Below are 26,799 nucleotides of genomic sequence, written 5' to 3' on the forward strand. Positions count from 1 at the left end.
GTAAAAACTGTTTGCGTTTCCCACTGTTGTCACTAGCGCTCAAGTCACAAGAAACCCAGTCACAAATACACTACAGTTAATAGCCCTCTCAATTTATAGCCACTCAAATATGAGGCAAATGAGTGAAACAAAGAAGGTCTGTTTCATAATGGATTGCAGCAGTCAGAACTGACAGCCCTAATTGTTTTTCACAACACAGCAGGGTTTTATTTATTTTGTTTAGGGTAAGGCAAGGTCACAGAATCAGACAACTGGAAAGGCAAGATTACTAGCTGGTCTAGCTAGTAACTTAGGTGCTGTTTGGAGCAGCAGTAGGGATAGACGTTGAATTCTCTTTGATTTTAGCGGTGGCTATTAAGTTCTTGGTAATGGATCAGCTACTGAACTCACTTTACTGCTAGATAAGGTGTCGAGGTGCTGGCGATGGAGACATCAATTTACACCTGCAGTAAGAAATCTTGCATTGCTGGATCTGCATGTATTTATATGGAAAAACCAAGCAGACAGCTTAGACTGCCACTCTCTGCTGGGCAATATAACACAGAGGCACCTGCTGAATTTTTAACTGGGTTTTGCTCACAAATCAGCAAAAGGGCATGCACAACCACAGACTAACTTATAAAATGAAGTGAGTGGCAGCTGTTCCCCTTCAAATTATTCCTTAATGTCTTCTTCAGTGTTGGGCAAAACATACGTTTTGGGAAATAGAAAAAAGGTGTTTTAAGTATGGGGTTTCTTTATTTCTCCAATTCATTGCAAATCCATACAGGGTGCTAATGCTTAAACCTCCGTCTAACCTTCCTCCAAAATGACCAGTTTACCACTGAGTTGAGGCTGGACTCCAGCCTACCCTGGGAAAGTGAATTCTCTTAATATAAATGACCATTTATCAGAAACTGCTAATTTTGCCTTCCACTTACAGCCTTCATAAAATTTCCTGTATGCAGATTTCTTTTTCCAGATACCAAAATATGGATGAATTTTTCTTTTCTTTTTTGAGAATGAAAGAAACAATATCAACATTGTCAGCTTTTAAGTGTGCTTTCCTGTGACTGGGACTCTTTATATTTATTTTCCTAATATGTTTTTCTACCTTTCTGGTAAAAGAGTTGAAAATCTGGCATCACCTTAAACCTGGCATAAAGTTCATATTCTTCCTTGTACATTTTAGAGTTCACTTCATGGTTTACTTTTTTTGAGGGTTCAGGAGGTGGTGCGAGATTAAATTCCCTGTGATGGAGGGAATTTAAAATACATATTTAAACTATTTAATAGAATTTGAGGGGGAAGAGAAAATTTTGCCTCAGAAACAAGGAACACTATATCCTGGAGAAATTTCTCTAGCTGCTAATAATGGAAGAGGACCTCCAGCAGGATTTTGTTTGAGCAGGGATGAGAGAGCCAGCAATAGATAAGTGAGCTTAACTGTTGAAGAGTTATGTGTAACTTCTGTGGGTCTTACCAGGTGACTTCTGGTTTGTGCAGCTTGTCATCAAGGGGGTGGTTTAATGACTCATAGACTTGTTGACCAGCTTTTTTTTTTTTTTTTTTTTTTTTTTTTTTTTGTGAACCACTTCTGTTTGACTCTGCAAAATAAAAGGGATTCAAGTAACCTCCTCCATTCTAAAAATCATGATTTATTGAATCACTTAAGAGGGAGAGGAAAGACTATGGTGCAAAGATAACTGTTCTGTGTGCCTTCCCACAACAACTATAAAATGACCTTATGATACCTTCAACCCACAGGATGTACTTCAGAGATGGGTGAATCACACTGTTTTCTAACAGTTTATCATCAGGCAATCACTTCTTTTATCCCCATTTACATGCCTGCTTTTCCCAGTCACTGGCAAAAAAAATTCATCTTGACTTCAAAACCTGTGAGTAGGGTTTGAGGTAAAGGGCACCTGTCACCTCTAATGTCACTCTGCAAAATGTTCCTCCTCTTTGTTTTCTTGCACAACAACACCTCCTCTCCAACATCACTATTCTGCTGGCCTCTCCCGGCACTGCATTCATTCTCACCTGATTTAAACTCTTCATGTACACAGCTGATTAAAGAGTTCATCTTTACCCAGCAGCTCTATAAATCTTTAAGTAGACATAGATTTACACATAAAATAGCATGAAAGATGATAATAAATTAAGAGAATGTGATGAATTTGTTCAATAAATGTTATAAGGCTTCCTATACATAAATAAGTTTTTAGCATTCCCAACTGACAGGCATCCATGGAAGCTTACATAGTGATCCAGAAGTACTAGAAGCTGACTGGGAGATTAAAGATGTTGCAGAAAATAAAACATAATGCCAGGCTTTGTATTCAGCAGGGAAAATCAATGACAGGGAAGGGAAGTGAAAGCTTTGGGGATTTGCCTTGATCTCAACTTCTTTGACTTCTGTGTGACAAGGTTTGAGCAACCTTTGTTCAGAAGACTAAATCTGCATTACAGTTATAGCAGATAAGCATCTGGCTTAGCACAGGTGGAAAAGTGGATTCCATACTGGATCATCTTTAAAGAAGGAAGCTCTAGTATATGAAAACCACATTGAGAGAAATATTCCTTGATGGAGACTATATCTGACAAATTGCTTTTCATGGATAACCTTTACTACAATAGGTGTGGACACATTTTATCTTCAATAAGAAGCTGCTGCAGGAAGAAATACTGATATAAATTTCAGAGGATTAACATAGTGCTCTTTCAAATGATGTCCACAAGCTGGAAACTACTTATTCAAAACTCGGGACAGAATTGGTTTTTTTTTTGAGTTCCTACATGAGGCATAACTGCTAGAATTATATGAAAATTTCAGAAGTCAAGTTTAAAAAGTTCCTATCCTACATTTACCTTTTGATAGAGCCTCTAAGGTATGATCTGCTTATGTCTGGTTCAGTGATATCTGTACAAAGGACAAGAGCATTCACAAAACAAGACAACAGCAACCAGGAGGGCTGAAAGATTACTGATCCCACACCTCCACCAAGACACCAGATAATATTCCTGCTTTAGAGTTTAAATTTATGGGTGACAGGCAAGAGGCAGAAAATTGGACATCTCTTGTATGTATGTTTTGTTCATATAAACTGCTTCCTCCTTAACCTGTTTTTTTTGTTTGAGTTTGTAACCTGGGTTTGTTGTCAGGAAAATTATGATCTTTGTATCTCCATAATAAAATTTTGTACATAGTGTGTCACAAATTGATAAGTGAAGATTTGTTAGTGTTTTAGTTTCATGTCCAATAAAGTTGGTGCAAATCTTCACATGGCTAACATAAGCCTGAGTTGGAGCACTGCACATTTGAAGCGCTCTCTTTGGTTTCCATGAGACTGAGAGGCATTTTTTTTCTGGTTAGATACAGTGTGCAACCTGCAGACTTCATTTAATTCCACATGGACATATTTGGGTATTGTTATCTTAATTTTTGAAGGATGTGGACTTTCTGAAGAACAAGGTCCAGTCAGTTTTCAACGTTGTCAGCATGGTGCAATGCAGCTCACTTTTGAGTCAGAGTTCCAAGGAAAGTAAAATGATGCATTATACTAGATATGCTCCAGTTAAAAAAAAAAAAATCAAAAAAGAAAATCCACTGGTGCTGTGTTATTTACCAAGGAGTAGCTGAAGGCTCATGGTAACTATATCTAGATCATTAGAGATAAGAACCTGATTGCAGGTACCTGGATAAATATAATGCTATTAAAATAATTTCTTCAAAAAACCACCCAGAACAGAATTATACATGCCCTTTGGCTTGCAGAATACATTAGAAATTTTACTAAAAACACAATGTGGAAAACCTCTTTCTTCTAAGGGTGCTGATTTGCCATTTGTGTGTGTGTGTGTGTGATTTTCTTCATCAGTGACCATTTCTTCTCCCAGGAGATGCTGTTAACAAATAAGATGAAAAAGTGTCACCTATCAGCCAAAGACTTCTGAAGAAAAGCTCTGCATGCACCAGCAGAGACAGAGAGAGCTGAGGGTTTGAAAAAGGGCATGAGCAGCAGTGAAAAGGCTGCCTGGTGCTGATATCAGTCCTGTAACGGTGGGTGCTCTGAGCATGACATTCATCTCAAAGGAAATTTGGAGTTGCTGTCAAACTGTATGGGATGTAACTTGGTTTTCTAACCAGGACTTTGGGTTACTTTTTCCTGACTTTTCAAATAGGGTTTTGAAAATTATAAAATCTCAAATTACAGTGGGGTCTACATTTTAATGTTATAATGGCAATAAGTAAAGTCGAGGTGAAAGGATTTTATCTCTCTTTTATCTATTTATCTCTCATCCTTTCTGACTACTAACAAAAACTAGTTTAGGACATATTTTTCTATTATCTGTATACTCAGAAAGAAGCATTTCTTTGTTAAGATCTTTGAGAAATTAAGAGGTTCAGAATTAAGGTTAATTAATTTCCCTGTCTGGTTGCAGTAAGGAACTTAGGAACAGTAAGAGACAGACTTGTTTATGAGGGGAAAGGGATCATTTTGGAAAACATCAATACACCTGAATCAGCAAAACGCTGAACAGGATACTGTGCTTTATTTGAAGAAGAAATACGGTGCTTAAAAAGCAGGGCAGTGAATTGTGGTTGAAAATTAGAGGACAATACTTCATCCCTTCTGCTGTGCAGGTTCACACATGGTCCATTTTACCTCCTGCCTGTGCTGGCATGGCAGTGCGAGTGGGTGTAACAGCACAGAGAGGATGTGAGTGGGATTGATCTGGCACACTATGCATGCAAGGCACACACAACTGCTGCTGTTTTATTTCGCCACTATACCAACAGAAACAACCCTTCTATAGATGTTTCTGGCTAAGGATTCTGCAGTCGGGGATGTAGCATGCTTTAGTATAATTCGCATGCATTTCATAACCTGCAGATTTCATAACCTGTTAAAGAGTGGCATTGCAGCAAAGCAATTTTATTTCTCTATGGCTTCTTTTAGTTCTCCGGTGAGAAAGGAAGGTGTCTTTTTGGGGATTTTTATAGTCATGTTCGAGAATTGTCAGTCTCTTTCTTTCCCACTGCTCTTTGCCTTGTTCAGCCTCAGCCCCCACACCCTCCTCGCCAAATTCACGGCAGAATTCCCGAACTCCCGCTCAGAAACTGGCAAAACGCTGCGGCATGGCGGGCTGGCGCCCACCTCGCCTCGGGCTGCGCATCCCGCCCGGCCCCGCCGCACAGCGCCCGCGGACCGGGATGCGATTCCTCCTCCCGGTCCCCCCGCGGGCCCGCGTCCCGCTGCCGGTGCCGCTGAACTCGCGGCGCTCCCTCCGCCCCGGGCCGGCCCCGGAGGTCTCGCTGCGGCCGCTCGGCTCGGGGGGGCGGATGGAGCGGGGCGGGGGCGATGGAGATCCATCCATCCCCCGCCCCGCCGGGCTGGGGACCCCCCACCTCCTCTCCAGGGCGGCGCGGGGGGAAGGAGGAGGAGGGGAGAGGGAGGGGAGAGCGAGGGAGGGAAGGAAATAAGTAAGGAAGGAGAGAAAGAGGGAGGGAGGCGAGGCGCAGCCTCCGCCTTGTCGCTCTGCGTTCTGCAGCCGGCGCGGAGGAGAGGACAGCCCCCGGCAGGCGTCCCGGCATGCTGAAAGTCACCATGCCCTCCTCATCCTCATCCTCCTCCTCCTCCTCTTCCTCCTCCTCCTCCTCCTCCTCCTCTGGCTCCTCGGCCGCCAGCCGCCCCGGCTCCGCCGCGCCCGACTACTGGATCGATGGCTCCAACAAGGACACCCTGGCTCACTACTTCGAGCTGGAGTCCGAGCTGGGACGGTGAGGCGGCGCCGGGCCGTGCCGTGCCGGGCCGGGCGGGCGGGGGGCGGCCGGGGCCGGGTGTCCCTGCCCGCGCCGCTGCGGCCAGAGCGGCAAAACTTTGGCGGGCGTGAGCGGCAGCGGGAGACCGCGGCTTTCGAAGGAAAAATCCCAGCTCCCCGGGAGCCAAGCCGAGAAATCCCCGGGTGAAGGATTTTTGGGAGGAGGCATCTCTCCGCTCGGCGGCCGCTGGCCCGAGCGGGCGGCTTTTAGGCAGGGTACCCGTGTGCTGCAGCCCCGAGCGCTGCCGGCTGCAGGGAGGGCATCGCTCCGGGAGCGCCGGGCACCGCCTCGTTCGCGGCGTCCCTTCACACCAGACCTTCCGCCGCTCGCTCCATTAGCGGAACCTTGCGCTGACAAAACTCCCACCCCAGACAGGATTCCCTGAATAGGCCTCTGCAAGCACGGTCCCTCCCATCGGGGTGCAGCGTAGGCGAGGGAGCAGCTATTCTTCATTCATTAATTTTTGCACTACTGCCCTGGTGATGGTCCTGCCCAGCAACTTAAAGGTCCCAAGTGTTTAGGTCCTTAAAAACTGACGTCTGGTGTAAAAACGCTATATCTGATGTGCAATTTTTACCCTCTTAATGCATTTGTTAGTTCACGTTGAATTTACAGGTAGAAAATAATGTGCAAAAAAAGTGGAAAATTACAGTGTCTTTGAAGTTCACAGTACATGACTTAAATGTGTAAGTCAGTAGGTAGCAAATAGCAGTTGTTAATTTTGCCAGAGACAGAGCATTAGAACTCCTAAATAAATGTGGGAAATTTGCAGATAATAACATGGTTGCCTTGGTAGAATACTTTTTCCAGAAAGGACATGAAATGAATTTCAGGTATGCTTTCTTACAAAGCATACCTGCGCTTTCTGTACCTTAATTGATAGGTGCAGGAAAGCTGGTAGAAATACAATATAGCATAATTCTTTACTTTTTGCCTAGGTCTTATGCATCTGCTGCTACTTTTTTTCCCTCACTATTGCTACTATTCCTAGCCAGATTTAATAGGTATAGTTTTATGTATGCTTATCACATTTATATTTGACTTCATTGTACCCCTGTGCAGAAGCATAAAAATATAAAGCAGGAAATATTGCTGTGTTGGTTGTGTGTCTAGAGTTGACCAAAAAAAAAAAAAAAGTAAACAAATCAAAATGCTGGTGAATCACAATGGCTGATAACAACTCTATCATCTGGATCAGTACTCTCCGCTGGGGTCCATCTAGAATCCTCCCACCATTTGTGATAGTGACTGTGGGCTTTGCTTAAGTGTAATATGTAGTGGTGATACTCTTGGGTTTGTTGCATAAGGAAGGGTTTTTAATATGTGAAATCACCAGTGTTTGGTTGGAAGAGTTAATGCCTGTAAAAGGACTAGAGTAAAGATGAGAGGCAATGGATTTTTCTAACTTGCAAGGTAAGAGACTAAATGCTAAAACACACACAAAAAAAGTTTGAATATGGAAGATAACCACACCCAAGCAGTGTAGAGGTGTGAGCCATTAGGTCTGCACTGCTCCTGGGTAGAGCTAGGAAGTAACATTTAAAACAAAAACAATACAGGAGAAAACAACCGTCCTAATCAAAGATTAAGAGGTAGGGAAGGGACAAAAATACTTGTAGGGGTACAAAGTTTAAGAGGCAGAGAAGGGACAGAAGAACTTGGAGGGGCACATGCTTTGAGAGAAAATTTCTCTAATGGGTATGGCAATGAGATCTTGGTCCATAGTTTGCAAAGCCAGCTTTGAGATGTTTTCAGAGTCAACATCCAGAGTATTGATCATTGTCTCAGAACCCCTCTGATAGGTATATCTTGGCAAATCTATAAGGGAGATCCAACAATCCTTCTTGGTGCCCAATAGTAATATAACAGTGTATTGTTTTTTCCTGGTAATTCTCTCCCCAAACTTTTAGCTTTGGATATGATTTTAAGTATGTCTACAAAAAAAAAAAAAAAAAAATATTCATTGCTTAGGTTAGTGTTGGGGAAAATGTGTCAGATGAGGCTGAATAATGTGGCTATGTGATGCCTTTAGAAGCAGTAAATAAAGTAATATACTGAAATAACCAATGGAAAACATTGCCCTAAATTATCTTTAACAAATACAGGGTTTGAAAGATGCCTTTTGGCAGACTACAAAGACCTGCATTTGGACAGCTGTGGCCAAATATGGGAATTTCCATTTGGAAGGAGTGCTGCTTGGGCAAAGTATATCTGACATATACCTAAGATGTCTTACTCTGTAACGCTTGCTTGCATGACTAGCTAAGGAGTCATGGAAGAGGGAAATGATCCTTTAGAAAGAATGATAAATGCCTTTAAGCTTAGGTGGAAGTCAACAGTCATTTTTAAACAGTGGGGTTCCACAGGGATCAGTTCACATGTCTGTGCTGCTTAACATGTTCATAGATAGAGGGGCTGAACAGAAATATTTGGTGGTCTTTGTAAATTGTCAAGGGTTTAAAGGTTGTGTTACCTATGAAGAATTACAGAAAGAAAAAAACTTACTCTACTGTTGGGCCATTTAAATGGCAGCTGAAATTTTGTTTGGCTAAATAAAATGTTATGGAATGGATGGATCATCTCATTAGAGGTGCTTCTTGTCTGTTTTTTTTGTTGGCTTTTTTTTTTTTTCCTTGGGTTTTTTTTTTTTCATGAAGACTCTTTGGGGTATCTGTCAAAAAATGGGGTATCCAGTCAAAACTCAATGACAGGAGGTAAGGCCACTTTAGCACAGTGCATTGGAAGTCCTGACCACTGGATACTATCTATGGATGCTAAAGGGTTACACGGACTTAATGGGCAGCTAGGCAAGTTTGCATGCAGGAAATCCACTAAGACTGATTAAGCATGAAGATGCTAACTATTGAACTGTAATTCTTGAGAGTTTTGAGGGTATTCTCTGACAGTGCTAACAGAAGTTTGCTCTATTCTTACATTCTACTTGAGGCATCTCTGTTTGGCCACTGTTTGTACTTTGGGCTAGATAGGCCTTTATTCTCATTCTTTTATTCTGTTTTTATGTTGCACTGAAACCCTGATTAGTTCACCTTCCCCTTAGTCCATTTTTACAAGGGTTTTTGTGTATAAGTGGAGCTCAAAATACTGTAAATGTGAAATTTTGTGCTTTGCTTTTAAAAATGTCTCTTTTACAGGTTGTAATTGTTGATGTACAGTTTGGAATTTTGTTCTGAGTGTATTTTATCTAAAAGCTTATTTTCCACACTCCCTTGGTAAAAGATGTTGAAAATGTTGTACTCTAAAGTTGTGTTTCCTTAAGGACTAAAACCCTTTGTTAGCCTTATATAACCCTTATATAGCTTTTGGTACAGAGTTTCTGAATTCAAGGCTGGTCTAAATATGAAGTGAAGAAGAAATTCAGTAATGATTTTTTTGATAGTCAGCAATATTACAAAAAATGGAAATTTTCTTTGTTGGAATTTTGCTTGACAGGCACCCTCTTTGCCTAAATAACTACATAACTATCTGAGTTCAAACTGTCTAATGTTACTATTGTAGGCAGATTGCAAATCTATTAAATGGTCAAAAGCAGATAAAAGCATTTCCAATCAAATCCTTTGGGCTTGCTTTCTTCCAAGGTTACCTTTCCCTGCATGGGCAGTCTTTTAGCTGTGTGATCCTTGCTGAAGACTGAGACTGAAAGGCTCTCAGCTCTTGGCAACTTAGCTTGGACTGACAGTGTGAGCTGAATCATAGGTGGTTTATATCCTTGAGTTTTTAGCACAGAGAAAGTTTCAATCTAATGTACAGTTTGAACCCCAGATTTCAATGTGCAGAAAGACGGCTTACTCTGCCAATCCTATTTATGAAAGCTGTCATCCTAAAATATATTTTTGTAATGGCAGTAGTAGATAAAATCAGCTAACTGCTTTGTTTGCTGATTTAAGCTAACAAAGCAAAAACTTCTTTGTCAAGCTGATAAAAGTATTATTTTATAAAAATGGAATGGTTTTGCACTTGATGCTTGGAAGTTCAAACAGTTTTTCTTTGAAAGCATGCCAATTATTTTACCATCCATCCCTTCATTAAAAAAAAAGGTTATTTTTTTCTGTTCATCTCAAAAGTAATTTCTTTTACAGTCTTTTTGCCCTGTTTATTTTGAGTAATAATTTTCTCAGTATGAGTTAGGGTGCATTTAAATTATGTCGGTCCCTCCTTCATAACACTCTCGCTCATTTGCCTGTGAATTTTTTTTTTAGTGGACCTGAGGATTTTTCCAAGTGATGCAGGGATGCAACTGATAGACTGCACATGTCTGTGGTGCTAGCTGTCTGAACATGAGAGCGTGGAGTCCTTCTAGAAATCATGATGAGAATTATCATTGAGCAGAAATTGCCTGTGTAGACGTGCCTGTGCCCCAAATTGTAACTTGCTTGTTACCCTCACACCTTTGGACAAGCAGGAAGCATTTTCCCTCAGACAGTTCCTGCCCGTGGGGAAAGTTGTTGCAGAAGTGGGTCTGAGGATTCATTTAGGAACCTTCTTGTGGTTGGACCTTGCTTTGAGGTAGGAGGATAGGAGATAGAGTGGGCAGAGTGGAGTTCTGGCTTAGGTACCAGAAACCAGAACTTGTAGTGAATAGCCCAGGCTTTGGCAACTAAAATTCTTTACTCAGTGCAAGGCATGATTTTTTTCCCCAGTTTTGTCTGGTTCAGTTCAACAACTGGTGGATTTGGAAGCAAAAACTGTGTTGAAAAAGCAATGAAAGAAAATTTACTATTCCATAAATAATACCTAAAATGAATAGGTGATCAATTCTGTGTAAATTTAACAGCTTTCTCATACTTAAAAAAGAGATATTAATAATGAAAAATTATGATAGAGAATAGTTAGTTCTTGATGTTCAAGGGTTTTTTTTGTTTTTTTTTTTTCCTGTCAGCCACTATGCATTTATGTCACTGGTTTAGATAATGTTTTCTAATTTGAAAAATTATATTTCTAGTGGAGAAAATGAATAGCTCTTGAAGTAAGTACTCTTAAGAATATTGAAAAAGATTTTTACAAGATTGGTTTAAGGAGTGATAATCATATAATTTGTGTTAATAGAAGAATTGTCATGCTTGAAAAACATCACATTTAACTGCAAGAGGTAAGATCTAACAAAGTCATTCTTTTAGCATATTACAAAAAGAATCATAGAATATCTAGAACTGGAAGGGACCTACCAGCGTTATCAAAGCCAAGTCTTGCTGAAGAGAGAAAATATGAAATCAAATAAGTAGTTCCAAGAGCACTATTGAAAGAGAGTGGTTGTGGAATAAGCCTGTGTGATTCTGGGTAGAGGGCAGATAAATTTGCTGAAGTTCTGTGGTATCAGAAGCATATCATGTGTTCATTCCACTAAACATCTTTTTGTGTGTGCAAGTGTGCACACTGTTGTGTAAGGGATTGTAATGGGCACAGTTTCATAGGCAGAATTCTTCCAGTAAGAGATGCTTAAATGCTTGCTCACATAGTAAATAGCCACATTTTAAAAGACCACCAGTTATGAAAAAAGTAATTGAAAAAATACTTAGCGGTTTGCAGTAGCCTGTGCCCCATCTGAGGAAGTTCAAGTGCTTTCTAGAAAGGGGTAACTGTCCTCTTCAGTCACTAAGATCAAATAAGTTTTATTTTCCTGAATATTGTCTGAAAAGTTCAATAAGGAATTTTTTTAAAATAGTAGTTCCCAGCCCTTAGTTTGTTTAAAGTGTAACAAATTGAGCCATCTTTGTTGCAGTAGATGAGAACAATTCTTCTTTGGTCTTCTGCTGTCCACAGTATTGACTGGGCTTCAAGAAAGCAATCATTGTGTGGAAAAACCTGCAGAGGTTTGAATATTATTTTCATCTATATATATGCAATATGAATGAGCCATTAGTAGGAGTTCCCACTGTATAACAAGAAAGAACATGTACTTCCTTGTTCTTTCAAAATGAAGTAGAATTTAAACATAGAAACTTGCATATTTATTTGCTCTTTGCTTCTTTACTTAGTCATTCTTACCATTCTTCCTCTGTTCACAAGAAGCAAGCCTTTATTATCTAAACAATCCGTAATTTCATGAATTCTTTTTCCAGTACAGAGATGATAATTCTCAGAAAAGGAAACTATTTATTTCTAAATGTTGGTGATTGGTTTGTCTAATGTCTTTTCTAATATTTATAATTTCTGTACCTCTTCCATAAAAAAAAAGCTGCAAGAATGATGCATTTTACAATTATTCACTGATATACTGGAATTGCTCCTACATTTTGGTGTTAGTGATGCATTATTTGGCCTTGCATTGTCAATGTCATTACTATCATTGGTAACTCTCTGTTAAAACACACACCTGGATACCTCTGATGGACACCTCTGTTGGGGTCCATCAATATTTGTATCTGTTGCCCCGTGAATAGATTGACAAGGTGTTATTTTGCTCCTTGCAAAGTAATTCTAAATTAGGAGACCGTGTAACAATATGACTTTGCAAGTGACCACTCAACGTGTAGCAACTAAATATTTTGAATTTGAATTTGATCTTCAGGGAACGAGAGAATCTACCAAAGTGGGTTTGGTTCAGACACGAGTAATGGCTTGAACAACATGGTGCTGTAGGTTACAAGTTTGCCTCCTTTCATTTATGTGGTTATCTGTGCTAGAGATAAAGGACCATAAAATGTAATAGAGAAGGAAATGGGAGCCCTCTTGAGGAACAAAAATCATAAAACATGCTGCCCTTTAACAGTTTACTATCTATATACCATGGCATTTTGTGAGGGATAATGTAAAAGCAAGTCCAAGAGTCATAATTCACAGCCCGAAAAACAAAACACTAAATTTTATGCCCTTCAACAAATGTATAGTCCGTGTTCCAATGCATACCTTGCTGTGAGCATCCATATGCCACAGATAAGATGCCAGAACTCTAACTTTATCTCAGAACTGATGTCATCTCCACAGTCCTTTTCCCCAGACCCTCCTCACCAGAGACATGTGATACATCTCTCCTCTGGCCTGTCTCCAGGCATTGTGAAGGAAAAACAAAAACAACTTGCTTAGATTTAAGGAATAGCTGTCAATTCTAAAACAGGGTCATGTATGTGTTCCTCTTCATACCTTTCCCCACAATGATTTTCCCTTCTTGCAAATATTCATATTTTCGTCTCAGTTGAGATGATGATGAACACACCAATATGTTTACTTATTTTCAGTCTTTTGATCTTTGAAGCATATCCATGTCTACCAGGTTCACTGCATTTGGGTACTGATATTGCATCTTAATATAGTCAATTTAGTGTGATTTCATTAATAAAGACAACCCTGATTGCACCACAGACTTCAGCAGAATTGAATGCAAATTAAAAAATTCAACAAATGTCTTGTTTTTAATCTTTTTGTATTGAGGTGTCTGGGAGGGACAGTCAATCAGATCAGCTGCCACTGGTATTATCTTCAAGTACTTAAATAATGTTCATATTGATTTTCTCTAAATAGTCCTTGTTAACAGAGCCACACTGACAGTTCCAAAGGATGTGGTCTGTGATTTTATTTTGTACTTAGCTGTAAAAAACCTAAACACATGATGTTGAAGTGATTGGACTTCTGTACCCTTCTATGGAAGACTGGACATAAATTGTGCAGTTTTCACTTGATAATAAGATCTTTAGCGACTATGTTTTTTGGTGATTAGTTGTTTGAATTTTATCCGACCTTAAGGAGATATCTCTTTCAGATTTCCCTAAATGCAGGACAGTGTTTGCTGTTTTCTGACATATTAGGTGTCCTGCACCAGCTTAAAGCTGTGGATCAAGAAGAGTATTTCAAGAGCATGTTTTGGACCAGAAAAAAAATTCAATGCTTTTGACACACTTTGATTGTTTTATATTAATGTGGTAGATTTTTGCAGAGAAAATTGATGTTTTGGCAAGGCTTATAAGGACCTGAGAGAGTCTGCCATGGATGAGTACAGATTTTTTTAAAATATATTTTTTTAACCTATTGACATATTTTCTAGTTTAATGAACCACAGTTCTGATCTGATGTACAGTGCTTTACAGATGTTTGGGGTTTTGTCTTCCTGATGGAGAATGTGTTTGTCAGCTTCCTGTGTTGTGCAATAATGATTTGTTAAAACTGAATGCAACACATACTGAGAAGTCTGACATCATTGTCATAATCTATGTTCAGAGAACTGTAAGATACAAGTACATGAATGTTTTGAGTGATCCTTCTGTCTACATTCTCTTTAAACCCTCATGATTTTCTGGGTGACTAGCTTAGTAAAATTAAAAATTAAATGGTTGAAGTCTGATTTTATGATGTGAAGCAACACTTTAAGGTGTAGGTATTGATGACCCCTTAGGAAAGGACTTATGACATTGTTTAATGACTTTAGGCTTCAAGTGATCAGAGGAAGAAACCTAATAAAGATGGGGTTTTTCCCTTCTCCCTCTCACCCTTCTGGTTTTTCTGGAGACCCTTTGCAGCCTTTTAAATGGAAGCTGCAAATGCTTGTGGAGCACTGTTCACTGGTCTGCTATCTGTCAGAGGATTAACTTGAGTTGAAAAAGGAGGCAAATTCTAGTCTTAGAAAAATGCTACTAGAACAAGAACTAACTGATATATTGGAGCAACATATATGACACTGAAAAAGCAATAATGCATTCATTTTGTTTGGTGCAGGGAGGAGAAAGACTGGTATCTTATTCTCCCTTCACAGCATTTTAATCCAAGAATGTCATAATTGTAAACAGGAACAAAGATTAGTAGTTAAAATTAGCAAATGATGAATCTTAAGGAAGATCAGTAATCAATTCCAAATGGGGTCAATATGTAGTGGAAAATCTGCAATGAAAGAGACCCTAATATTCAGAGCATGTTTTTTTTCTCTGTCTCCTAGGAGTGAAACCCATCTCCATCTCTGTATTACCTTCATAATAAATATGCACATAAATTATTTTTTTGAGTTTAAATTAAAATCCCATCTCTCTTCATAATTTATAAGCATTCAAAAGTAGGTGGAGCAGGAATAAAATCGAACGAAAAGGGCAGTTTTATTCATTACTGTTCAGAGAATTGATTTGATTGACAGTAGCATAAAGAGAATTTTCTTTTCAGAGAATCATTAATTTCAAATGAGAAAAAAAACCTTGGTCACCTTCTCCTTAGCACAATGGTATAATTTTTGTCATTTGAATATTCAGGTTGTCTAGTCATAGTACACGAGCTCATGTTAATGTACAATGATTTCAAATGGTTTGATCCATACTAGGCTATTTTTATTGTTCATGCTACACTTATGTAGTGGAAGAAAAAACCATAATATTTTAACCTCTTCACATTTTTCATGCATGACTTCAGAAAAGATGAAATGTCATTTGTGATGGAAAGATCATATTAGATGTATTTCCCTTGCAAATGACTGTCTAAATTAGGGCTGGTGAAATGTATTCTTCACATAAATAGCCCTCCAAATCTTACTGTCTTTCTCTTGTCAGTCTCTATGCTGTGAACTGCTTATGTTTGCTATTTGGGAATTAACACAATAAATATATGCTAGATAGCCTAAGTAGTTTGCCATGGTGTTTATTATGAATCATGTGTCTTAACTGTATCAAATACCTAGTAATACCCTTTTACTGTGTTTTGCTCTAAGTCACAGCTAAGATAGAATAATAATGATTAACAAGATGTGTTAGTCACCCACAATGGCATGTAGCCATTAGCAGACCATATGTAATTCTTTAGAGCCATACCTGCTAAAGCTTGTTTTATCCACATATTCTTATCTTTGCAATAGTTTATTGTCATATTTGAGGACTCTGGATTTTTCATCCCATGATAAATTTCAATATTTTGGCATTTCTCTTTGTTTTGAGTTAGAATGATAATTGAAGACTTACACATTGTGGATAAGGGACAGTTTCACACCATGGAATTATTCAATAATTTTGAATTAAAATTCACAAATCTTTTCATATTGTCTGATTTGTGTTCATTAAAGACATTCTTCACTCAAAGTAACTAGATTGCAAATATGAAGTAAGTTAATGTCTTGTGTGATAGTGCCCTCTTAACTGTTTTTATCTTGTGTCTTTGGTTCTTGCTTGGACTGTGTTGTACAAGCTACACCAAAAGTGCTGCAGATTTCATATGATATATTTCCCTGCTGGAACATAGAGAGGTTACAGGATCTGTGTTTGTATACTGCCTCCAGTTACAAAATTCTCAGACTTTTCTAATAAGAACAATAAACATTATTGAATGGGATGGCATGGGGTCACATTTGCCTTTTTTACAGCTGCTGTCTTGGTGGCTTATAGCTGTCTGGTTGTTAGTTGCCCAAACTGCATGTTTTCCATTTCCCTTCTCTGTTTGCAACAGAGATGAGATTTTATAGTGGCGTTCTTGTTATTTGCCTGTACTTTGTGACTGTGCAGTTAATGCAGCTAAATTTTATCCCTTTTCTCTTGATCCTATCCCCCAGGTAGTACGTACAGGCTTTTTCTTTCTGGTATTATAGTTCTCTGATGCACTCCCAATGCCTCCCCACCTTTATAATCAGCAAATTGAATCAGCATACTCCAAAGTTTATGCCAAAAGAGATAATTCAAATATTAAATAAGATGTAGAATGAACCAAAGGCACAGTGCTCAAACATGCATGTCAGATGAAAGCAAAAACACTGAAGTAATGTACAATGTGTTTCTGGCAAGTTTTGATGAAGGTTAGATGCAAAGGCAAAGAGACTGAGACTGAGAAAAGAAATCCGAAAAGCAAATGGCTAATAAAATTTTTCCCTTCTATACTATTATTCCACTCCAACTAAAATTGAAACAAATCAAAATTCTTGCAGTAATGCCTGTACCAAGGATCAATCTCTTTTATTTTCCTTTGGTGATTCCTGGCTCCTTTAGCTAAGGAGCTATTCTCACCTTCCCTATCCCCAGCTCCCAGTGCTTTCTCTAGAAAGAGAAATGCACTCTCAATCATCTTTACTCAAAGAGGAAGAAATTATCTCCACGTATTTAATGGACACGACCTCAGAAGCTGCAAAATTGGTCATTCTGCGCCTGTTTTCTTGTGGTGGGTGCCAAATAATATAATTGGTGTGCTAGTCAGGAAGCTGACAGAAATCTTGATGTTTCAGTAAATTAGATTTTAATACACAGATAGGTATAATACTCCTCCTGTTTCTGAAATGTGGATTAAGTGTGTATAAATGTATTGACTCCTGAATGTGGATGGACTCATTTCCAGTAAGTCTGTCAAACAAAACAGAATATTTTTACAAGCATTTGAAAATTATGTGGGTCTGTGAGTTATCTGGGACCTGATAGGTCCTAATTTTTTATCCAACCAGCATAATAATTGCAGTTGTGAAAAGTGACAGCAACATTGACATAAAATACTTGCCTTCATATGTGTTATGAAAAATCCTTTTTAAATTTACATGTAAACATTTCATCTGAAAATATACTGTGGAGGAATTGTGTTTATTTACTCCCAGGTAGTTGGTTATGGTAGTTCTTCAACAGAGAATCACATCTGTGATTTAGAATAATTCACTTAAATTTAAGGACTCCTTGTGCATGCCAAGGAGAAGAGAACTACCTTGACCATGATTACAGTATGATGACAATAAAATTTTTAATTTAGAAGAAATTCTGTAACCATCTGTACTTCTGTAATAGCCTGTTAAATATGAGCAAGACAGATGAGAATTATGCCTAAAATTGGTATGTAACAGTTTTGCAGAATACACTGTACAACATGGTTGCTCTTGTTACCTGACTCGATGACTCAGGAGAGTTCTCAGTTATCTTCAGAATAACTGTATTGATTTTCAGTGTCCTCTTGTTGGCAGCAGTAAGTTCAGTATTGATCTGTTGACACCACCAAAGGATCAGCCAGATTCTCCTAGTCACATTCTTATCTCAAATTGAAATCAAAATGTCTTTGGGGGCCGATGTACTCTCCTACATCCTTAATGCCTGGCTAGTGGGAAAGGTACCTAAACTGCAATTGTTGCTCTCAGAGATGGGTATGCAGTGCACTGGGCATGTGTGTTTTAGTGTTTAAAGGAAACTTAAATTTGCCTTTCAGAAAGATTTGGCTCTAATGATACCATGAATGTGCTTTTCCATTTTGCTTTTTTGAATACACCTTGTTTGCAAACACTCAGTATTTGTTTCCATAGGTTGAACGTTCAGCCATTTCCATACATTGAATGTTCAGCCATTTCAGAGTCTACTGAAATGCCCAGAGCAGCCCCTTAGCCTCCAGAAATCTGAAGCTAAATCTGAACCTTCAGCTCTGTCCCTCATACCAGAATAGTCATGTAAATTTGCATGCAGTGATTGAGAAGTAACACAAAATCAGAGAATGGATGGATTTGGCAGACATTTATTAGGATCATCCAGTCCAGCCTCCCTGCTTAAAAAAGTTAGAGAAGGTTTCCCAGCAGTGTGTGCAGCAGAGCTTTGAATGGATGGAGATAAACCAGGGGAAATATTCACCCAGAGAAATTATACATGGGCTAACATTTAAAACCTCTTACCAGTTGTTGGGGTTTGGGTTGCCTTTTTTTTTTTTCTTAGTCAAGGGCTTGACTTGTGTAATTTTTGACTATATGTCAAGATGACTTTTTTTGTGATAATAGGACAATTTTTTTGTTTAATATTGGAAATTAAGATTGTGTGCAATATTCATAATTTAACATTTATTTACAGGGAATTTTCTCTGCCATTTAATACCCCATAACTGAATCTCAGTACACAGCTGTTGCAGCTGGGCACTGACTTATTATGGAGAAATTAGATCATAAAAAATTCCCAACCAGCTATTTTCACCTCATTTCTCATTTTAGCTCCCTGGGTAGCAGACACCAGCTCTGGTCAGTTAGACTTATTGATGACCTCTTTGCACTGTGAAAACTAAACTTTTATTTCTTCCCTGTTTTGTATCTCTTAGCCAACTACTAATTCATTGGTGCTTTCTGTGGTTTCTTCAAGTACCTGTATTGAGGGACCTTGTCAAGTAACTTCTGAAAACCCAACTATCAAAATCAAACCTACTTTATATTCAAAATCTTGCTGAATCTTTCAGAGAAGGTCTGTGGTTTTGACACATAGCTTCTCTTTACAGAAGCCACATGAGTTCTCCCCCAGGTGCATAATGTATCCATATATCAACAGTTCATATTCTTAGAGCTTTAAATTTTTTCATCCATATAGAGCAACAGTACAGTCATTCAGTTCCCTCTGATTAATATTTTACAAAATTGTTGTCACATTTGTTCTGTTTCAGTCTAAAAGGGCTAAGTCAGTGTTTAGATACCAATTTAATTTAAGCTATTTCATCTATGAGTTCAAGTTAATTAGTTAATTAGGTCTCATCCACTACTCATAATGTGCTATTGGTCATTTTATCTGTTTTTCCCATGTTTTCTGTCTCTTCACTCTCTATGTGAGCTTTGAAGACCTTTACTTTCTTTGGTCTCTCTTCTGAGTAAAGAAAGATTCTAACCCTGGAAAACATCAGATTTATCATAGGCTGTTCAGTAGACACTAAATCTTTACAGAATTAAAATTTAATTATGATGGTTCAGCCACTTAATAGTGTATTATGGCCATTTTGTGCTTGCTGAAGAGACCACCTTCAACACAGAATGTTTTCCATTCGGTGAAAAACAGGTAAGATGTTACTGTCCTGTCATTTGACTGTACCTGCCCATTAAGAGTAAATCTCAGGTAAGCTGCAGAAGCTGCTGTTCATCTTTACAAGGTTTCATCCCACACCTTCCTTTTACTGTGCCTTAGCACAGTTTAGGTAAGGTGAAGGTCTTCACATGCTTTCTCTATTTTTTATGTTTGACCACATGGTGTTAGCCCCTTTAAGTCCAGCAAAGGAGAAAATGTGCATGACTAAATATAAGCAAAAAATTAGTTAAATTATTCTAAATCCCCATGCAGTGCCAAATCCCTTTTTTTTCTCTTTGATGAACTCTGCAAGGAACAGAAAATTTTGGGAAGCTGAAGGATAGAAGTTGAGTTCCAGCCTAATAGGCAGATAGAGAAAATTTATCTTGTGTTATAGGCATATTTTTTGGTATAAAGATTGTGAAATAATATTATGAGTCTTGCATCCAGTTACTGTTTTTCAGGGCTTCTGGGATTTATTTATGTAACAATGTTTTGTTTTTTTTTTTATAGCTTCTAAGAGAAATACATGGGGCTGGAATAGGCTGGAAGATATATTGTCCTTATTGGACAGTGAAATATGTGCCTAAATGACTGCCATTTAGCCTGACAAGGCTATGTAAGGGTGTTTCAATATCTACTAATCAATAATCTGAATGATGACTCCTTGGCTGGTTAGTCCTTTCTGTCATCTTCCATTGTCTCTGTATTCATCTGTGACCTTACATTACAGCATCAGTTTTGTTGTAGGAAAACTCCATTTTCTTTAACTGCTAGGAGGTAAAACATTTGACTGAAACTAATCACTCTTATCATTGTCCCTGAAGCAATGAAGGGTTGTTGTGAATGCTCTATAATTCATGTAGCTGCTGTGAATTTAAATGTGTGCACACACGTGTAGGTGCAACCTCGGATGATGAGAAGGTAAGTGGCAAGCTTTTAATGTGTAGCAATTCTTATGATTCCTTTTGATGTCGGGTGAATGGGAACCACTAAAGAGGGAGCCCAGATGGAATTAAATGAGTGGTAGGTATTTAGAAGCCTAATGTAGAAGCCTTTATTTTTTTGGAAGTGTTCTGTCTTCTATCAGTGATGAACAACTCAGCATTCCAAATTTATGTTAAAAATTCTCTCCAAAGATGGTGGAAAGCTGTTGGTCATAATAGTTCTTGAGGCTCGATAGAGATGATAAAATGCCTGCACCAAATAATGGAATTATTTAGGGTGGGAAAAACCCTTAATATGATCCAACCATAAACCTCATGCTGTAACATTTACCACCAAACTATGATCTCAAGAACTGTGTCTCAATGTCTTTGAAACACCACGTGGCTGACTATTTCTCCTTTCATTCTGGGGGATTTATTCTGCTTCATATCTCTGTCTTCCAGCTCAGGGGACTGAGTACCCCAAGGAAACTCATCTGGTGTGGTGCCAGTGCTCTTGGCCACAGGGGCACTTTGGCTGCACAGGTTTCTTCTGCGCCTCATCCGGTGAAGAAGTCTGAAAGTGTATTAAGCTCCAGCAGTTGTGCAGAGCAGCCCTTCTCTTCTGTGCTTCCCCACACCTGAGATGTTCCAAGCATCCAAAATTTCTGAGGCACTTGCGGTGTCATTTCCCATAGAGGTGCTTAGAAGTAATGTTTTGAACCTGCTCTTTCTTTTATGCTGACTCCACATCTCTTATTCTCAGAGGTCAAACTTCTGCCAGCAGAAGCTTCTGCCATCATTATGGCTCAGAAACGTCTAGTTGTAGTTATAGCTTTCTTGTCAATTCTAATTTTCTCCAGCTAAACTCTCTTTTTGTGCATCTTCTTGGGGTCACCCTTCTCATAACATGATACAGGATAAAAATCCTCCTTTCTTCCCCTGTTGCCACACTGTGCTTCTGTGAGTAGTGGAAAGAGGAGAGCCAAGTGAGAATATTCTTCCTTGCTCTTAGGTTTTTCAAAGAAATGCAGAAGGCTGTTAACCCTGATTTGGCCTTTCCCACAGTCTTGATTTGTGTTAGAATTTGTGTTGATTTGTATTTCTGGTTCTGGGAAGTAACAATGTTTAACCTGATCCCTCAGTCATTCAAAAATGAACATTCATGGACTCTGAAAGAAGTGTTATTCATCTCAAATGAACTGGCCTCAAAATTGAAGAGAAGACTGGAGAATGAAATTAGCATTATGATGCGCAGAAACTGTCAGACTTCATTTAGGGTTCAGCCTTGAACTGGGAATCCTATGAGGATTTGCCCTGCCATGTTGAGATCCAATGATCAATTATTCCCATTCATGCCCTGTCAGTGGTTCCCATTCAAACTCCAATATAAAATACATGCTGTGATCATGCCTTTCTTTCATAAAATTCTCATGTTCCAGACTCTCTACCGAAGTAGTTTAAACTACCTTGAAAGATAAAATGAAGTGTGAAAATTATATGTTGGTTGTGAAGACTTTTGCCTCTGGTTTTCATAGGATGAGACACTGAGGAGGTTGGGATGACTAATGGCATGGGTGTTCACTGATTTTACACCAGCATCACTCCCAACTTTCGTCATTTCCAATTGTGAGCCAAATCTACTACTGAAATCAGTATTTTCTGACTTTCAAGTCTGAAAATCTGCAGAATGGTCAGTGTTCTTTCACCACCATACAAAGTGCTTTTTGGCTTAGACTGACATTAAAATCATTGTGAAACAAAGCTGATTTGTTTTCCACCTAAAGTATATTTAACATAAAACCTGATCTCTTCAAAAATGACAAAAGGGAATCTTTTACTGTAGAGCATTTTTTTGTTAACATTGAAGAAATTTTGCCCATAATAACATGAGCAAATCTTGGTACACAGCAAAAATAATGGAAAATATGCTTTCATATGACATAAATTTCCCTAAAATTTCATAAATTCAGCTTTAAAAACTGTCTGCAGTCTGGGTTTTTTACTTCACTGACTGATGGTGAGAAAGGAATTGCTACTTTGAAAACTGTCTTCAATTCATTCAAGTGTTTGCTTGGGTAGGCACAGTTATTCTTGTTAAATGCAGATACTTATGTGGAAGTCAGAGTACTTGGAAAACAGACTGCATCATCTGCCTGCTGCTCTGCAGTAAATCCTTTGCTCACCACTTCTGCAAGTAAGAATTTTGTTGTACCATCTGCGTGCTTAAATGATGGTGAATGATTCAAGTATGGTGATGCTTCTTTCTGTGTAGTGGTCCTATTGTTCTCTTCCTTCTACTTAGCAGATTTCTTGTAGAGGAATGTTATTTGTTTTTGCTGCTCAACACCAAGAGAGTTATATGGGGAGCATGAATAATGGTGGTCCTGAAAGGTATTTGGAGACTTGTCAGGCACCTCTTTTGTTTGGATGTTCTCTTCTGTCTGTTCCCTTCAGCTATGGGCTCTGGGGCCCTGGGTAACTGAGGAAACAGGGACCTCAGTAGAAGGCATTTCTGCCCCTTCTCAGGGGTGCTTTCTGTGTCCTTGCAGCAGTTCTGGCCCCATCATGCAGCCTGCACTCACAGCCAAAAGAAAGTGGGTGATGGGTGTCTCTTCCACTTGGAACCTCATCCAGGATTATGCTGTGCCTCACCTCTTGGGAATGATTGGGCTGGAAATGAGAATATACCACGCATGACAAGTGGTACATACACCACTGCAAACTCACTTGTTTTATTTTGTTAATAGTCCAAAAGATCCTTCTAAATTTCAATCATTTTAGTTCTACCAAGACTGAAGTAGTTGCAGAACTAAAATTTCAGTAGTGTTAAGGATGAAAAATTCCTGTGCTCTACTTAAAAAGCTTCACCAGGTGACTTTTAATGAGTTAGTCAGTGGAGAGTTTCTGCAGTCTACTGATGTTTGCATAGGCTGGCAAAGAGAGAGAGTCTGTCATTGCCTGTGTCAGCACCATTCTGTGGGTCTGACTGCAGACAGCCTGAGGACTTCATACACACACATGCATTAAGAAACATCAGCTTCCTGTGTATGTAATATCTACTTAGTTTTCACCACAAATTATTGCATTGATCAGCCAAGGCTGGGACATTTTCAAGGCCCTTGAGTAAATTGGGGGACTTAAAAGCAGTGGAAGTCCTGGTGTAGCCATACTGACAGAAAAGCAGCAGCTTCAGGTAGAATGATGGAAGAAAAATCTATTATGCTGAAGGATAACAGGTTTTGGGGATTTTTTGCTAATACATTAATTGTAATTTATAATTACATTAACTTGAATAATTCCTTTTGAGGGGAACTGCAACATGCATACGGGCATGCTCTGTAAAATATTTTTATCATTCTTTGATAAAATATTGTAAGTCCAATACACCAGGGGTGGTTCATGCTATTGTTAATGTTATTGTTTAAGATCTTATGGTTTAAAGAGCTTAAATGTTGTGCTTTGGTGTGGTTATTCCTCCTACTTCAGGCCTGTAAGATTGCGCTACCTTACCATCTTAGGGTAGCTTTCAGTGTGAGACAGTGTTCATATAGGTTTTATACCAAAAACTGTGGGATTTTAAATGTAGCTCCGAAATGTGTAGTCCATTTCTCTCTGCTGCTTTTCATGCTATTATTTGGATTTCTTCCTAGGAGTTGTGCTTCATTGTTGGAAGTATTTCTAGATGTTTCCATGGGGTACTTGCTTTGTGTGATTGCTGTCTCTAAGATAGTGTTTGCATGTACTCAGATCTTTATAACATTGTCCCTTAGCTCTTTAGCAATATTTTCTAGGAGTCGCCAATGTATATTTATAGATATTTATGAGCAAAAGCTGAAGTAATAAACTGTGTCATCAGACATGTATACCGGTCTTTTTGAAGGCAGGGGTTTTTGCAGAAGAATAAGCATTTGGATTTCATCAAATGGAAATCAAGACTGACTGCTAGAAGCTATGCTTTCTTGTATATAATTGAGGATCATGATTTTTGCTTGTGTATTAAATTCTTCTGTGCTGTGACTCCCCTAGATCAACAGTCTTCTTTTACAAAAGCTTATAGTGTGACCAGTGGAAGCACTGTTCTTTGAAAACACAAACAACCCATCTCTTCATCTTCAGGGAGAAAAGACTTTGTTTTTCCTTTATATTGAAGTCTTCAATTTTCTTTTCAGAATTATTTCAGACATCATTATTAAACTATATCTAGCAGTCTTCTTCGCTACCCTTGCCAAATGCTTGCAGGAAAAGCAGCAAAAGCCCATTGCTCTCCACTGGAAAGACTAAAAAATACAATTTTGAAATAATGGAAAGTAATTGAGGGCACTCCAGAGTGCCACGACCAGCTCAGAGTACACTAGCATATAGCATCAAGTGTGCAGTAATTTGCAGGAAACTGTCAAGACAAAGCTATATATATATATATATATATATATATATATATATATATATATTTGTATTTATATTTATATTTATATATATATATATGTATATCTTTATGGAATAACAGAGACTGTGTTCAGCTGTCTCCAGACTTGCATAGATTCACCTCCGTGTTGAATAGATCATGGGGATGTGGAGAGGCTCTATTGGATGAATTGACTTCATCTGGAGATTCACTTTCCATGAGGGAGGTATTTGTTTCTTTCAAGTTAGTTGGGACTGGGTCTTTCTGATTAGTTATTTGGATTGTCCAGATCTATTTTAATTCTTGTGTGCTCTCAAGCATACATTCCCACATTTGGAATGTCTGCATTGAAAAAACCAGCTGATTTTTGACTTGCTAAAGCAATCGTGACCTGTCTATTAATGATGTTTATGGTAATCCATGAGAGCACCAAGCAGCATCAAACACAGGAGCAGACGCAGGACAGTTGATACATCTGTCCATTTGAATAAATTGCAACTACTTTTAATTCTCAGAGAATTTATAACTGTTATTTCAATGTGTCTACCCAAAGTTTCACTGACCTTGTAGTGTTTTGTCCTAGACTGTCTCCCTGTTATTTCTGAGAAGGGTGTGTCAGGCAATGTCATAAGCTGCATAGGGGTGAAAGTGTTTTGGCATCTGCTGCCTCCGCTTGTAATGAGGCCTATTACAGGGGAGGGAAAAAAATGTTTGATAATGAATTGCTCTTGAAAAATGAAACTTTCTTGTCAGTCATCTCATCATTCTCTGGTGCTGACAAATACTTTTCATAAGGTTTGTCTTTTTTTTGCCCCTGGTATTTCACCAGTGCTCGTAATGTTTTTTCTTTTAAAGACAGTTGCAGTTTGGCTTTCTTATAATTTTCTCAAGCGTCTAATAGTTTCTCACTCATTTCCCCTGAGTTATAAAACAGCCACTTGTGGCTTTGAAATGTCTTCAGATCATGCTTTTAATATTCTAAAGTAAAACTAATGAAGGCAAGAAATTTTGATAACATATAATTTATCTCTCCCTAGTGTTTAGCTATTACAAAGTTGTTAAATTCTTCTGCTCACCTGAAAGCCTGACCATTTAGTGGAAGACAGGGATTAAACTTAAACCTTGCAGAGACTTTATGACTGTTTTTTTTTCCCCTCTGGACTAAATAGCTGCTTAACAATGCTCCTGGTCTTTCTTGTGACTCTCCCTTGCCTCTGACCCTTCATGTTTGGCCTTGTTTTTCAGACATGCCCTGAGCAAGCCTTTGTTTTCTATTACTATTGTCATAAGTGATATGACCAATTTTGTTTTGGAGAGACGTTTCTTTGTTGTTTTGATAGGGTTTTTTTCCTGTTCTTTTTTTCCTCATTGTGGTTGAAGGAAGTAAAAGTTTATTATGTTGGTCTTTTATTATACTTACCTCTCCCTGACTTGCATTGGACTGGTTTGCACTGCTGGTTGTTGCTGTATTTTCTGTGTACTTTCCTGGATGCTCTTGCCTTAAACTGTCTCTGATCCAGATTCCTGGTTTTGAGTTTGACTTCAGAACAGCAAATCAATATTCATTTAGTTATCTATTACACCCTGTACCCTATGACTACATAACTGTTTCCTATGATTTTTCAAAACCATTCATACTCAGCACTGAACAAATATAGATAATAGAAAACTGTTCTGTTTTTTCTATGTTGCTTTCCCTTTTTATTTTTTTCCTTTTTTATTTTATTTATTTGCATTTCTTTTCATTGAAGCCATATCCTTAACCTCTTGTACAGCATTCACCTCTGAAACATTGCATGCAGTAGTATTTAAATCACATAGCACATATATGTAGTTTATCTGCCAAAGTTTTTGTACTGAATTACATGTGACATTGCTTATATTTATTATTTTCAAGAGACATTGAGGAACAGAAATAAAGCCATTCCCATGGAATATTGAAAAGTCTTTTGTTTAGTGATATACCAATCAGTACCT

At 38.4% G+C, this 26,799-nt stretch overlaps 1 protein-coding gene across 2 annotated transcripts in view; it reads left to right on the forward strand.

Annotated features, from left to right (window-relative positions):
- The first annotated feature begins 5,437 nt into the window (after window positions 1-5,437).
- Window positions 5,438-26,799, forward strand: part of CAMK4 (calcium/calmodulin dependent protein kinase IV) — a 138,364-nt gene continuing 117,002 nt past the window's right edge. Inside the window, exon 1 of one of the 2 annotated variants that reach the window (XM_030258996.4) lies at window positions 5,438-5,767. In XM_030258996.4, coding sequence (XP_030114856.3) covers window positions 5,580-5,767 — 188 coding nt within the window. In that variant the 5' untranslated portion in view covers window positions 5,438-5,579. The remainder of the gene's footprint in view (window positions 5,768-26,799) is intronic. The other variant, XM_041711243.2, reaches the window with a different exon arrangement.

This window comes from Taeniopygia guttata, chromosome Z, assembly GCF_048771995.1.
Source record: "Taeniopygia guttata chromosome Z, bTaeGut7.mat, whole genome shotgun sequence".
Classification (NCBI taxonomy): domain Eukaryota; kingdom Metazoa; phylum Chordata; class Aves; order Passeriformes; family Estrildidae; genus Taeniopygia; species Taeniopygia guttata.